Source organism: Ahaetulla prasina, chromosome 11 (genome assembly GCF_028640845.1).
Source record: "Ahaetulla prasina isolate Xishuangbanna chromosome 11, ASM2864084v1, whole genome shotgun sequence".
NCBI classification, from domain to species: domain Eukaryota; kingdom Metazoa; phylum Chordata; class Lepidosauria; order Squamata; family Colubridae; genus Ahaetulla; species Ahaetulla prasina.
This window is the reverse complement of record NC_080549.1, coordinates 22,006,350-22,022,768: the sequence shown is the minus strand read 5'-3', so window position 1 is coordinate 22,022,768 and position 16,419 is coordinate 22,006,350. Positions and strand designations below refer to the sequence as shown.

Sequence of the window (16,419 nt, the reverse complement as noted above, 5' to 3'; positions counted from 1 at the left end):
AAACAAATCCTTAGTGAATTGTCTTGCAGATGACAACAAGTGATCTTCTGCCCTTCCACAAATGCTCCATTCCTTTCCAAATATTTAATTTAACCTTTGGGCGAGCAGGGAATGGATTTCAAGACTTCTAAAATGCTTTTCCATTTATGACCAAATGCCAGAGCAAGAGGTCCTCTCCATCTTTTCATGCACTGAAAAAATATTGGCATTGTCAAATCAAAGATTGCAAAGTCTTAGGTCAATAGATTAATTTCAAGGGATGGATACAAACCATTCTTTATCCAAAAAAAAACTTATGATATCATAAATAAGTTTGGACTCTTTGCTGTATTAGTGATTGTCTCCCTCTGAACTGGGCCTTGTGAAAGGAAGGGAAATTCTGCATTTAACTGCCTCAAATCTATTTTCTTGTATAAAGTAATCCTGGTTCTCAGAAACACTCTTAAAAATGAAATTTGTGCTAAAAAAAGGTAACTCAAGTAAGTCAGGAACCTGGAGAACAACACGCTACCCCTCCCTTCAAGCTATAATAGGCTAAAAACCTGGAGAAAGCAAAGATTGTGATTTTTAAAAAAAACTAAATTCTGCATCTGCTGCTTTTTTCTTCCTGGCCTCCTTCAGCATTTAGCAGTCCTGCTTTGATGGCAACCAAAAGAGCTTACTGATTTAGTATGTTCTGGGCGTGGGGCAATCACAGGCGGTGGTTCATTGTCATCCTCCTCCTCTTCATCTTCTTCATCCTCTTCTTCAGAAACTGGGGGAGCCAGTGGTGGCTCTGAAGCTGTTTTCGTGCTCTGAAGATAAGAGTTGAAGAAACTGATGAAGCTCCAGCCCAGTTACAAGACTAAACACCTTTAGTCTCTTTAACTTCTCCTATCTTGATGTTTCCACTACCCATCAATTCCAAGCCTCTGCTGTTGAGATTACATGAAGTGATTCTCAACTATGGCAACTTGAAGATACGTGGACTTCAACTTCCAGAATTCTCCAGCCAGCATACTGGCTGGGGAATTCTGGGAGATGAACTCCAGCATCTTCAAGTTGCTATGGTTGAGAAACACGTATATTTTAAAACAAACTTAGTGCATTAATTGATTGTTAGATATTATGTGCTATCTGCCTTGACAGCGAGACAGGAAAACAGGCATCACACTCTTTTCTGGCAAAGATTTACAAGAGCAACCCTGACCCAAGTCTTCTATCCTGCTATGCTATAAAGTTGTATAATGCTATCTACATGGTGTGGCACAAAGTATAGATGGGTTTATTTTAACATGGAATTCTTTTGAACCCTGTCTTATAACACTGTAAAACTACAGCCTGTAGAAATGTTGAGAAATGGGATCCCAAATGATAAGATTATTATTGGCAGGGATGGGAAAGGTGTTTAGAGGTACAGCTTTACGTTGCTCTCCATATGATATTTTTATTCAGAGTTTTCCTAATCTGAGAATTTCTAGGTATATAGAAGATGTTCAGGAAGAGATTAGACAACCATGTGTCTTACTTAATGGTATAAGATCTGCTGCTCGAACAGGAGGTTGAATTAGAAGACCTTCAGGATTTCTTCCAACCCTGTTATTCTATATTATTTTATAGTAATGGCTAAGCTGGCTAGGGAATTCTGGAAGTTGAAGTCCATATATAGAATATAGAATAACAGGATTGGAAGGGATATTTAGAAGTCAAGTCCCTTATACACAACCACGAATCATGCAAATTTTAATCACAATTTAAACACAAGAATTAAAGTAAGCTATCAAATCTTGGAAATTGTGGTCAGAACCTTCAGCTCAATTTTATTAGAGAGTTCATTTAGGCCCAAAGTTTCTTAGAATGTTTTGAATTTGTTCATCCCATGCCATTTGCCACTAACAAATTCATCTCCCATCTGTTGACTTTATATCTTGAGTTTTGTTTCTTTCTCAGCGTCTCTCATTCTGGAACACACCTGGTTTGGAGAAATCTATATTTCATTGTACCTATCAATTTTTAAAATGTAGCCAAATTTGCAAAAATTTCCTATCTATGGAAACATTTGTGCTTTGTAGATGTGTCTATTTCACAGCAGCTTTGCAATATGCCTCTCTTATCTGCTGCCACAGTATGGTCTTTGTTGTCTAGCCGGCAGGGCAAAATTAAGTCACACAACATGAAAAATGTCATTTAGCATTAAAGCAGAACTATTTACACGTAATGCAAAATTAGAATTGACTGCACTAAATATATTGGTAGATTCTCTTGCTAATGTGCATTCTGCTCATTTAAACAAACATTTTCATGAAATGGATCATTTTTACCCTGGTATACAGCAAATTAAGCCAGAAAACAAAGGAAATTCCAGAACATAGAAATTCATTAGCAACCAAGAGAGGGTACTTACCGAGGGATGGGCTGCAATATAGCCATGGGCACTTTTATCTGCAATGGGCAAAAGAAAATATATCATGGTTGGTAGATCATAAATGGTTATTAAAAATGAAGAGGGAAGAGCATTTCAGGTTTCAGGGTCTACCTACATGGTGAAGGTTGATTCTGCCACAAAATGATGTAGCATGGAAAGCTTTTGTTCAGTGGACCAGTTTGTCAATTAAATCTTCTTTCACCACATTTTATTTCATTGGCTATTCCACTTATAATCTTCCTTGTTTCCATCAAGATAGTACTATCTATCCCAAAGGGTGTCCAACCCTGGCAACCTTAAGACTTGTGGACTTCAACTCCCAGAATCCCTCAGCCAGGTCTTAAAGTTGCCAAGGTTGGACACCCCTGGTCTATCCTCTCAGCTTCTCCAATCTTCCTTATTTATTTATTTATTTATTTATTTATTTATTTATTTATTTATCAAATTTATATACCGCCCTATCTCCCGAAGGACAGATTTGCTATTTTTATTTCCTATTTGGTGGAGGAAATAAAAATTTGCTATTTTTATTTCCTCCACCAAGATATAAATAGCAAATATGGAGAATCATATGCGGGTGGGGGAGATATGTCTATTTCTATATCTCCCCTCCCCCAGATTATATTTTTTATCCCACTTGTAATCAACAATCCTGGATTTGAACTTCTCCCAAAGACATTGTGCTGATTATGCAGTCTATAGTTCCCAACTACATGCCATCTTCATTCCCATATCCCAGAGCTTCCCATTACCAACCTATCTTCTTGAGGTTGGCCTGATATCTCCACCCCTTCCCCTCTTTTTATTTGATCATGCTTCTTGTCTATCATCTTTTCTCTGTTTCTTCTGCAGCCCTGTCCATACTGGTGACATTGCTGTGTTCAATCCCTCACAAGGATCCTAGTAAATTACAAGCTATCTTTATTTTAAAGCAACCACTGGAGGTTCAGAGCTATTTCACCAGAGGAAAAAAAGATAGCAAAACACTGAATATGATGCAACCATAACCATCTGTTAGGTGTTTTACTGCAGATTTGAAAGGAAACTACAGCCACCTATCTCCACAACCCCCATCTCAGACACACCAACAACAGCCAAGCCTCCTACAACTGACCCCATCCCATTGGGTTCACAACCCCTAGTGATCACAGAAAAGGAAGTGCAAGACCTATTTCACATACAAAAGCCAGGAAAAATTCCAGGCCCAGACAAGATAATGCCTTCTTGCTTAAAAGTCTGTGCTCACCAATTGGCCTCCATCTTCACTCATATCTTCAATAAATCACTAGAGATGTGCTATGTTCCTTCTTGCTTCAAACACTCTACTATCATCCCAGCACCAAAGAAGCCCACCATCAAGAAACTGAATGACTACAGACCAGTTGCTGAAACATCTGTAGCTTTGAAAACCTTTGAAAGGCTAGTGCTGTCCCACTTGAAAACCATCACAGATCTGCTGTTAGACCCCTTGCAATTTGCATACCGAGCAAATAGATCAACAGATGATGCTGTTAATGTGGCTCTGCACTACATCCTATGACATCTTGAATCTCCAAAGTCCTATGCAAGGGTCCACTTTGTAGACTTTAGTTCAGCATTCAATACCATCATTCCAGACACTCTTCCAACTAAACTAAACCAGCTACAGGTACCGGAACAGACTTGTAAGTGGATCACAAGCTTCCTAACAAACAGGAAGTAGCAGTGAAGCTAAGAAGAATCACATCAGATTCCTTTACAATTAGCACAGGGGCCCCCCAAGGCTGTGTGGTCTCCCCACTTCTCTTCTCTCTGTATACCAATGACTGCATCTCTAACAATCCATCTGTTAAACTACTGAAGTTCGCAGTGATCGGTCTCATTTGAGACAATGATGAATCCGCATACAGACGGGAGATTGAACGACTAGCCTCGTGGTGCAACCGGAACAATCTGGAACTGAACACACTCAAAACCATAGAAATGGTGGTAGACTTCAGGAGAAACCCTTCCATACTTCCACCTTTCACAATACTAGACAACACAGTATCAACATTAGAAACCTTCAAATTTCTAGGTTCTACCATATCACAAGATCTCAAATGGACAGCTAACATCAAAAACATCATCAAAAAAGGATGACAAAGAATGTTCTTTCTGTGCCAACTCAGAAAGCTCAAACTGCTCAAGGAGCTGCTGATCCAGTTCTACAGAGGACTTATTGAGTCTGTCATCTGCACCTCCATAACTGTCTGGTTTGGTTCTGCAACCCAACAAGACAGACACAGACTTCAGAGGATAATCAGAACTACAGAAAAAACAATTGCTACCAACCTGCCTTCCATTGAGGACCTGTATACTGCACAAATCAAAAAGAGGGCTGTGAAAATATTTATAGATCCCTCACATCTTGGACATAAACTGTTTCAACTCCTACCCTCAAAACAATGCTATAGAGCACTGCACACCAGAACAACTAGACACAAGGACAGTTTCTTCCCATCACTCTGCTGAACAAATAATTCCCTCAACACTGTCAAACTATTTACTAAATCTGCACTACTATTAATCTTCTCATCGTTCCCATCACCCATCTCCTTCCATTTATGACTAACTTTGTTGCTTGTATCCTTATGATTTATACTGATATTGATTGTTTCCTGATTGCTTATTTGTAGTCTATGACTATCATTAAGTGTTGTATCATTAAGTGTTAAATTTGTACCCTATGTCTATCATTAAGTGTTGTAAGTGTTATACCTTGATGAAGGTATCGTTTCTTTTATATACACTGAGAACATATGCACCAAGACAAATTCCTTGTGTGTCCAATCACACTTGGCCAATAAAAAAATCTATTCTATTCTATTCTATTCTATTCTATTCTATTCTATTCTATTCTATTCTATTCTATTCTATTCTATTTTATGGTTCTGTTTGGACTTTATACCGCAATTGAAGAGAAGAACACAATTTAAGGTGCTAACGGAAATCCTTTAACATGTCCAGTGTGGACATTGTTGAGTCACACATTTGTGCAGGGATAATATTCTGAGGGTCTCATGGTAGACAAGACTAAAAGAAGTGGGCTTGATCAGAGTCCAATGTAGGCAAGTCTACCAGTTTTGTCTCCTTCTGACATCTTATTCTGGTTTTTCTCTTTCCCTGGTAGCAGGATCTCAAGGATGGAAGAAATAATTCTTACTAAAAGGCAGAGAAGATCATTTGCAGAAAATGTGCAACATCCAGCTGAGGTCTGTAAGACCCAGGGACCTGAAGGTTGAAGGTCTGCTTCCCAACAATTCTCAGGTTAATAATCTCCTTAGTTTAACATTATTATGTGTGAATCCAGAGAATCTATGGTTAGTTTTAATTACATTTTCTGAAAAGAAGTCCACCTTAAATCCAGGGCTTTATGAAAAAGACTTTACAGGTCATCCTAGACTTACAACCCTTGTTTAATAACTGTTCAAATCATTCAAAGTTACAATGCCACTGAAAGAAGTGACTTATAACTGGTCCTCACAGATTATTGTAGCATCCCTATGTGATCAAAACTCAGGTGCCTGGCAATCAGCTTGTATTTACAACAATTGAAGCATCACAGGCTCATGTGATCCAACAACTTTTTTTTAATTTGCATTTATATCCCGCCCTTCTCCGAAAACTCAGGGCGGTTTACACTATGTCAAGCAATAGTCTTCATCCATTTGTATATTATATACAAAGTCAACTTGAATTTCAATGCGGAGAAAAGCAAGGTTTAACACATGGACAGGAAAAACCAAAGGTACTAGTACAGGTTAGGCAAAACCTGGACCAAAAACAGTAACTGTGAGAGGGACCCTGAAGTTCTAGTGGATGATCACTTGAATATGAGCCAGCAGTGTGTAGCAGCAGCCAAAAAAGATAACACAATCTTTGGTTGTATAAACAGAGGCACAGAATCAAAATCATGTGAAGTATTAGTAGCTTTATTAGTTTATAAAGCCTTAGTAAGGCCACACCTGGAATATTGCATCCAGTTTTGATCACCACATTACAAAAAAGATGTTGAGACTTTGGGAAAAAGTGCAAAAAAGAGCAACTAAGGTGATTAAAGGCCTGGAGACTAAAACATATGAAGAACTGTTGCAGAATGGGTTTAGCTAGAGAAAGTAAGACTAGGGGTGACATGACATCAGTATTCCAGTATTTGAGAGGCTGCCACAAAGAGGAGGGGGTCAACTTATTTTCCAAAGCACCAGAGGGCAAGCATCCAAGAAACAATGGATGGAAACTAATCAAGGAGAGAAGCAATCTGCAATTAAGGAGAAACTTCCTAACAGTGAGGACAATTAAACCAGTGGAATGGCTTGCCTTCAGAAGTTGTGGGTGCTCCATCACTGGAGGTTTTTAAGAAGAGACTGGACACTCACTTGTCAGAAATGGTGTAGGGTCTCCTGCTTGAGCAGGGGGCTGGACTAGAAGACCCCCAACGTTCCAACTCTATTCTCATTAATTGATTCATTCATTCATTCATTCCCATTTGTGACCTTCTCATCTGGCTTGCAACAAGTAAAGTCAATGGGGGAAGCCAGATTTGCTTAACTACAGAGTAGTGACTTAACATCTACAGGGATTCTCTTAACAACCTTGGCAGAAAAGATCATAAAAGTGACTCACTTAACAAGTGCCCTGCTTAGCAATGGAAATTCTGGCCCCAGTTGTGGTCATAATCAAGGGCTACTGGTAAAATAAATCCTAACTAAAAGTTTTGGCCACGTAGGTCTTCTGAAGTTCTTGAATATGACACATATGCATGGAAACTAAAATTATCACTTATCTGGCAAAAGGTAGTTGTACTCCTAGACAGGGACTGCACACACTGGGTTTAGCCATTTGAGGGGTGGAGGTTTCCTAGCATAACATATGAACGCAGCTAGACTATCTCTAAACCATGGTTGTTTTCTGCCCTCAAGTCAGTGTTGACTCCTAATGACTAGATAGATATTCCTCATGACAGCCTCTCCTCAATGGTCAAAGTTTTTGTAGTAATATGGACATCCAGCTGCAATCTTTTCTTCTCACTCGTGATGGCACATGACCTTTGCTTACTTACCTCCTGATGTAAAACTCATATATTTCTGATTGTTGACCGTCTCTTTGGAATCGTAGAATTTGAGAACGTCCAGAACAGCTTGTGGGTTTTTCTTCTGTTCCAGTTTGGTAATGTTGGAAGTCTGTAATAGCCTGGCCCACTGCTCAGGAATGCCCTGCAAAAGCCCAACAAGACAGGTGAGGCCTCAAGAGGATTCTGCCCAAGCTCAGGGAGATGTTTTGCTAAAACAGTTCCTTAACAAGAAGCCCAGGTTACCTGTAAGCCTGTAAGCAATTAAAGCTAGACAGTTTACAGCAGCTGCAATCATTCTCTCATCCTCTCTTAAAACAAAGAGCTAATACCTGGATCCAGTTTAAAAAACAAAACAAAATAAATAAATTTATGATTGTGGCAAGAAAAGAAAAGTGCATGAAATTCATCCTGAAATCAATTATTGCACAAAAATGGAATTAACTCCCTGCAATTCAGGGTTGATATATACCCCCTCTCGACTAATTTAGAGGTAAACAGGGTGGGCTTTAGGAACCTTACATTGGGTATTTGATGTAGAGCTTACATCAAATGCGCTTTCCTTCAACAGTAAGAGCAGATCCACTGGTGTAGGAGATACCTCCTGGGGTAGGAAGTACCTCCTGGCTTGGACTTTGGGGACCATATCCTAGATGTGAAAGGAGACATATCACATCTTCCTTGTTCGTTGCTCATGCTGTGCACACCAACATTAGAGGCACCCCCAACCCCAACCCCCCAAAAAACAGTCTATCAGAGAATCATCGGGCTGCTCAAAATAGGAGACCTTACACCATCCTGGGCAAATGATTGTTCCATCTATTTTTGAAAACTTTCAGTGATGGAGCATCCACAACCCCAGGAGGCAAGCTATTCCACTGATTAATTGTTCTCACTGTCAGGAAATTTCTCCTTACTTCTAGGTTGGATCTCTCTTTGACAAGCTTCTTGTAGGGAGTTTAAGAAATGTTTCAAAACATCCAGTATGATTTCCTCCCCTCTGACGACAACCATTTCTTTCTGCTTTCAATGTCAGTGATGAAGGCACCAGCAGCAGGTTGTTGTAAGTGCCATCCTCTTGTTTATGCCACTGCCACCCCCCTTGGCTTGTCTCAGTAGCCCTTAATGACATTTTGCAACCCACAGTCCCATTTTCTTCATTGCTGGATTCAGTTTAGGGTTCAATTATTTCTGTTCTAAGAGGTTTTTCTGCAAAAATGAGAGATGAGATGGTGCTTGGTGGGAAGGGCGGTCCATGATGGGAAAGTGGAGAGGAAAGCAAACAACAAACTTTACTGCACACACATGAAGCCTGCGATTGCAGCACTAAAACATCTCAAAGAAGCCACTTATTTTGGGCCTGTGACGCACCTCAGAGAGTTTCCCTGTATACATCTGTGAGCCACAGAGAGCTGGCTGCAATGGATGTAAATAAAGAAAGAAAAGAAAGTTAAATCAGAAGGTGGGGGAAAAATCAGAAGGTGGGAAAGAGATGGAACTCAGTGGATCAATATGTTTCCTATTTAATTGAGGGAAGTAGCAAACACAAGGGGTCATTCACAAGTTACTGGGGATGGGAGAAGATTTTGAAAAAAACAGAGAAAAAATGTCACAGCCTGAAGTTGGAAGCATAATTTTCTCAGTTGGAAAGAACTGTGGGGCTCTTGCTAATTTCATTTCTGGTTTGAGGCTGGCTAAAGAGTCATTCTATTTCATTTAAGTAGCCCTATGGACTGCTTGATTTTCAAAAATAGGAGGGATTGGGTTGATTCCTTCTTTTTACTCCTTCAATCAGAATTAATTTAAATTTATATTAAAGTATAGGGGAACATAACTTGATGTCATCTCCCCTGGTGCTTAAAATCAGCACTGCCTGGTTTTTAAAAATTCATTTAGTACTTTTTTCAAAAAAGAACCTGGCATTCTCAGCCCTTCTCTGAGGGAGATGGGCAGTTTAGAAATAAGAAATATGAATTAATTAATTCTGAAAGGAAAGGAACCAGCCTGTAAAAGCATCTTTATTTAGAATCTTTATAAGCCTTATCTGGGCATTCTTAGTAAATAAAAAATAGGGGGCAGCAGGAGAAATTGGGGAAAGAATCAGCCATGCAATTCTCAAAGGCCATGTGTTTCCAAAAGACAACTGGACTTTCTTGGTTTTTTTCCTTGAAAATGTCTCACTTCTCATCCAAGAAGCTTCTTCATTTCTGCAAGCAAACTTCAGTTCAGTTCTGTTCCAAACTTCAGTTCTTCAAGGAAAAAAAACCCAAGAAAGTCCAGTTACCTTTTGGAAAAGCACTTTTGGGACAACCATGACCTGGAGGATGGAGAAACTCCATATATATTAAGCCATGCAAGTGTCTTCTCATGGTGCCCATGAAGTCCATTTAGCAAGAGCCCCGTGTGTTCTAAACTTTCAGAAGGTGCCCACCAGCACTAAAAACGTCCCTTCCATAGTCCAAGAAAGTATGACATCATTGCATTAGTTCCAGATTGCTGTTTTCCATTCCAGTACTGAATCTGGGTGTTTCTGTATATAAGACAGGTGTTTGAATATTTCAAGGCTACCAAAGCTGGACCATCACTATAAATACAGAAAACTCTTATCTGCTCACTGACATCTTGTGGTCATTCAGATTACCAAATCCAGTCACAAAGAATCAGGACTACACATTAAATTCCAATTAAGATGATTTATTGCTCACACTTATACTCAAGAATATATTCAACTGACAGTCAGCACTAAATTGAGTTAATAAGAGTTAGATAAGATAGATACGAGTAAATGGAATTCAAGAGGGGTTGGACTTGGAGCGTTTGTGGACATGTAACGATTCTAGGCTTAGTTCTCTCTTGACTCTGTCCCCAGGATATGCCTTTTCTCTTACAATGCTTGCCCGTATTAATACCAAATTATACTCTTTTATTCTCTGATCTTTTATTCTAGAGAGAACTTCTTAAAATCCATCCTTTTATGTCAAGGCAACAATATTATGGCAAAAGAGCTCAAGGTTGGGAAAAGCTGTTTTCCTATTCATCTTCCATCAATTTGTTCAGTGTTTTGTGTCCTGATTTTTGTTGTTCACAGTGGTGCCAAGCAACAATGAAACACCAATGGGACATGCACAATCACAAGCAACCTCATGCCACCTGATGTTCATGATCGAAAGCCAAACTTCAGAGCAAGTGTCCCCAGTTATGATTTTTGAATGGAGCTATGAGCAATGCAAGCAATTCAGCCAGGGCAGTGATTGGGCCTGAGTGTCAAAAAAAGAAAGAAAAAAAGAAAAAGAAATAAACAAAAAATCCCTGAGAACATTGCACACAACTCATGATGCTTAACACAGACAGAATGATGGCTATCCTCTGAAACGAAGGAGGAACATTTGCACAGATTTAGAATATTAACTTAAGACAAAGAATAGGAAACACAGGAAAGATATTTTTTTGCCAAAAGGCCAGAAGAATCCTTGCTGCAATCAGATCAGTCCTACCAAAAAATTCATTTAGCACAATGATCATAGTGCCTTGGTCAGACCCACAAAAATGTTTTTTTTTAAATCAGAAGGTATAAAAATGAAGTTATTTATTTATTTCCATGTCTTTTAATAAAAACAGACAAGACACATACAATATGGAAACATCATCAAATATTTGCAATGTATCGTCCATTGTGAATGCTAAAATTTAGTAAATTTGGTGATATGCAAAAGGCATCCTAGCCAATTGGTAAGAACTAATTATTATTACAAAATAATATATATATAATGTCTTCAATGAAAATATTAAAAAGCATAGGAAGGATAGCTTTTAATAGTACTATTTTTAATAGCAGTGTTAATCTCTTTTAATATTATATCACCCTGCTCCATCAGATCTTGCAAGGGGGGGTCTGCTGTGGCTACCATTGGCCATGAGCTACTTTGGTGGGTCAGAGATATGCTTTCTCTGCTGTGATGCCAGTCTTATAGAATATTCTTCCCCCCAAAGTATTAGGGATATATTTGAAAGGTCTCTAAATAAAATCTGCCAATTTGTTGATCAGCTGTGCTTCAAGGATGATAAAAAATCCTCTCAAATTACTTTTAAGATGCAAACATGTAGAGAATGTTACCAAACTACTGAGGCAACTTCACAAGTAGCTGAAAATGCAGAGGAGTTCATTGCAGTTTTGGAAGAACCTGATATTAACTTTTACTAATATGGTTTAAATATATACTTCTCAACACAACTGAAAGAAGAGCGTCAAGAAAAAAGACAAATTTGTGACTTTTTCTTTAAGAACATTAACAAGGTTGAGGATTTTGTGATAAAAAGGAAGGCCTATAACCCATTGGTAAAACTTCCAGAGGAGAAAAAAAAATTACTCCATGAAGATAAGCTGGAAGGAGTGACAAATTTAATGAGTTAACTGGAATTAAGATGGATTTTTCTTTGTTTGATATGTGTAACTGAAAGAAAGGTTTAATCCAAAATTTGAAAATGTAATATTTATATATATTATATGTTATTGAAAATGTATTTGAGACTACCTGTATTAAGAGAGTTTGAAAAATGATGTTCCAGTCTAAAGAAAATTGTGTGTTAAAAAGGTTGTTTATAAAAGAAAAAAATATTATTCTATAAGAGTAGTTAGGAGGGAGGGATCTAAATTTAATACTGAAGTTTAAAGCTTGTATAGTAAGAAGTCAAAGAAAAAGATGCATTAGAAAATTTTGACTTAAAAAAAGTGTTTTAAAAAAAGTTTAGTACTTTAAAAAAAAAGGTGAAAAAAGGTTTTTTTTTCTTCAGTAAGGTCAAAGAATTTGAAAGAATACAATGAATCTTGTTAATGAAAATGGTGACAGTTCACCAAGATTATTAGGTACAAATAGAAATACATACTATTTCCATAACAAGGAAGATAAAACAAGAATGGTTAAATTGTTTATTTTATTTAAAGAGGAAAATATCTTCTCATTTGGATATCACTTCTGAATTTTGTGCTTGTGATGAAAAAAATGTAACTTTGACTTTAGTTTTGTTGATCAGAAAAATCTGTCATTATAGAAAAGGCTAGTTATAAATATATAATGTGTAATCTTAAACACACACACACATATATATACTTATACACACACATACACATGTGTAAAAGCAAAGAGGTTGGAATGTTTTTATCTTGTACTGTGCTAAGAAGAGTCGGAAGTCAATGCCTTTTTTTCCCCTTGTATCTCACACCCTCCTTTCCCCGCTCTTTTTCCTTCCCTTATAATTTCCTATTTTTATCTTTCTTACCTTTGTATTTTATATAATAAAACAAATTTTTAAAAATTGTGACCAGAATATTCTCCCCCCCCACCAATTAGATTGATTTTGACATTCCAAAAGGCCTTCAAAACCTGGTTGTGTGGCCAGGCATGAGTCTCTCATAGATTCAGAGACTTGATTATATGCCGTTCAGAAGATTTATTGCTCAAGCCTATACACAGGAATCCAATCAACTAAAGTTCACTACTAAATTGGCACCAGAAAAGGTTCAATAAAATTCAAGAGTGGTTGGACATGGACCATTTATGGCAACATAATGATTCTAAGCTGATGATACACTTAACTTTGCCTCAGAGTTCCTCCTACTCTTCTCCTACATCTTCACTTTGATTGTATTTTAGATTTACAGGGTATTTTTCATTACAGTCTTTTATATTTGTATTTGCTGTTTTAAAAATCTATTGTTATGCACTGTCCACAGGTGCTTTCAGTGTAATAAATGTCTATATAAATTTGATTAATATGTTTTTTAATGGAGAGAGGATCCCATGAAAACAAAGATGCTAAAGGCTCATAAAAGTCATAACATGGTCTTGATTTAAAATACTCAACACTGAATTTGGAACCTGCTTAGTCAATAAGTTTGCAAGGTAATCCAGCAATATCTAAATTCTAGAAACAATTATGGGATTATGGAAGTAGGAGCTCCGGGGTCATAAAAGAATAAATTATCTGGTAATTTTAAGGATACTCCAGTAATCCCTTCCTTGCTGTAGAAATTGGCCCCTATAAACAACAATAGAATAGAATAGAATAGAATTTTTATTGGCCAAGTGTGATTGGACACACAAGGAATTTGTCTTGGTGCATATGCTCTCAGTGTACATAAAAGAAAAGATACGTTCATCAAGGTACAACATTTACAACACAATTGATGATCAATATATCAATGTAAATCATAAGGATTGCCAGCAACAAGTTATAGTCATACAGTCATAAGTGGAAAGAGATTGGTGATGGGAACTATAAAACGATTAATAGTAGTGCAGATTCAGTAAATAGTCTGACAGTGTTGAGGGAATTATTTGTTTAGCAGAGTGATGGCCTTCGGGAAAAAACTGTTCTTGTGTCTAGTTGTTCTGGTGTGCAGTGCTCTATAGCGTCGTTTTGAGGGTAGGAGTTGAAACAGTTTATGTCCAGGATGCGAGGGATCTGCAAATATTTTCTATATTTAGATTCTAACAATCTTAGAATCATAAACTCCTAGGGCTGGAAGGGATCTCAGAGGTGATCTAGTTCAACGCCCTGCTCAAGGCAGGAGACCTTATACCATCTCAGAAAAATTGTCTATCTTCTTCAAAACCTCCACTGATAGAGCATGCACAACCTTCTAGAGGCAAGCCATTCCACTGATTAATTGTTCTCATTGTCAGGAATGTTTTCCTTAATTCTAGGTTGGCTCTCTCTGTGTTGTAAATGTTGTACCTTGATGAACTTATCTTTTCTTTTATGTACACTGAGAGTGTATGCACCAGGTATCTTTTCTTTTATGTACACTGAGAGCGTATGCACCAAGACAAATTCCTTGTGTGTCCAATAACACTTTGCCAATAAAAATTCTATTCTATTCTATTCTATTCTATTCTATTCTATTCTATTCTATTCTATTCTATTCTATTCTATTCTATTCTTTAATGATCTTAATGATTTACAGGCAATTCTGTTAACTAACAGTTCCTGATAGAACAACCAATCTTTTTCAGAATTATTCTCTCCAAAATTGAATTTTTCACTGAAACCCCCTTTTTCTTTTTAAAAATCTCCCTTCCAGGGCACTGTAAAAGGCTTCCACCTCCTGTTTCTTAAACTCTTTTGTCTTGAGAAATCATTTAATTTGTTTCCCAGTGGTGCTAAGCAAAGAAGGATAATGTGTGGTACTCCAGATGTGCATGGAGTTCCTGATCTGTCCATCATCAGACATTAAGACTTCTGTCACTTAATGTAGAAGAGGCTGAATCGAAATGGATTTCTCGAGACTTTGATGGAGAAAAAAAATTGCAAATCAACAAACCAACAAGACAGTATGGCTGTTTTGTTTTCTGTGACACATTCTTCCACCGACTTTCCCCAGCCTGAACAGCCTAATGTCTTTCCTTGGGAATGATTCAAAGAAGGAAAGTCAAGGAGACAGTCTGGCCTAGTGATTAAGGAACAAGGCTAGAAATTGAGAGACCTTGAGTTCCAGTCTTTCTTTAGCCATGAAAGCTGGTTGGGTGACTTTGGGCCAATTCCTCTCTCTCAGCCCAATTTACCTCACAGGGTTATTGTTGTGGGGAAAATAGGAGGAGGAAGGGGTGGTGGATATGTTTGCCGTCTTGAGTTACTTATAAAGATAATGAAATAATGATACAAATAAATAAATAACTATGCCCCACAGTAGGGGGAAACACGATTGATTAAACCAGCAGCAAGAAAGTAACTTAGAATGTGCAAAATTCTGTTTGTGAACAGAGAATGTTCTGTACAAGAACAGCTGGCTGTGATAATCTCTAACTAAGTCTAAAGATGTGTATTTCAGGTTTGGGTCACATCAGTGGTGGGATTCAAAAAATTTTACTACCTTGTTAAAACTTTTTCAATAAAAAAAATTACTACCGGTTCTGTGGGCGTGGCTTGGTGGGCGTGACATGGCTTGGTGGGCGTGGCTTGGTGGGCGTGACATGGCTTGGTGGCATGGCAGGGGAAGAATACAGTAAAATCTCCATTCCCACCCCACTTCAGGGGAAGGTTACTGCAAAATCCCCATTTCCTCCTGATCAGCTGAAACTCAGGAGGCAGAGATTAGATGGGGGCGGTGCCAATCAGAGGTGGGATTTACCGGTTCTCCGAACTACTCAAAATTCCGCTACCGGTTCTCCAGAACTGGTCAGAACCTGCTGAATACCATCTCTGGGCCACATATACAGGTAGCCCTCGACTGATGATCATTTGCTCTAATATTAGCAGCTTCAGGCCTGGATGGGATGCAGTTGGGAGACACCAGGAGTTCCTTGGAATGCGATATCCAGGGGTACTGAAAAAAAACCACCCTAAAAGAAAACAGTATGGCTGGTGGGGAATTCTGGGAGTTGAAGTCCACCCATCTTAAAATGGCCAAGGTTGAAACACTGGCCTAAACAATAACAAATTCAGCAATGGCTAGTGTTATGACCATATGCCAGAAAACCATAACTCCCAGTCTCTCTTTTCATTTGGACTTGTTCCCTGATCAATATTTGACATGTAGGTCAAGTGATATCTGGATGGTCACAGTTTGATGTTCAATATCAAGTGTAAGTTCCTCAGGTATCCTATGAGCTGGATTAATAAGAGTATATTTAGATCTTTTTCTATAATTATTCGTAGCTCATAGCCTTCCCTCCTTTGGGGAGGGAAATGACTTACAATGGGTTACAATAAAGTCTTCAGATACATATGCCTAGATAGGTTTCGACATTGTCCTCCATTATGGTTCATGATGAAGTCATGTGTAGCTGTTATCTGAAAGGCAGACTCAGTGTGCATTGAACATAACTGTGACACAAACCCCATGTGTGTACTTATTCTATTTAATACCGAGCAGGGGGTTAGCACTACCTCTATTCTCACATCCATTTCTGCATTCAAGAAATACAGG

The 16,419-nt window shown here is 38.1% G+C and overlaps 1 protein-coding gene across 7 annotated transcripts in view; it reads right to left on the bottom strand.

Annotated features, from left to right (window-relative positions):
* Positions 1-16,419, bottom strand: part of PAK3 (p21 (RAC1) activated kinase 3) — a 187,784-nt gene that overhangs the window by 24,087 nt on the left and 147,278 nt on the right. For 6 of the 7 annotated variants that reach the window (XM_058197185.1, XM_058197187.1, XM_058197182.1 and 3 more), the window contains 3 exons: positions 7,485-7,638; positions 2,384-2,421; positions 663-794 (listed from right to left, as the gene is read on the bottom strand). In XM_058197185.1, the coding sequence (XP_058053168.1) occupies positions 663-794; positions 2,384-2,421; positions 7,485-7,638 (324 nt within the window). Of the gene's footprint in view, positions 1-662; positions 795-2,383; positions 2,422-7,484; positions 7,639-8,864; positions 8,904-16,419 lie in introns of those variants that run through there. The other variant, XM_058197189.1, reaches the window with a different exon arrangement.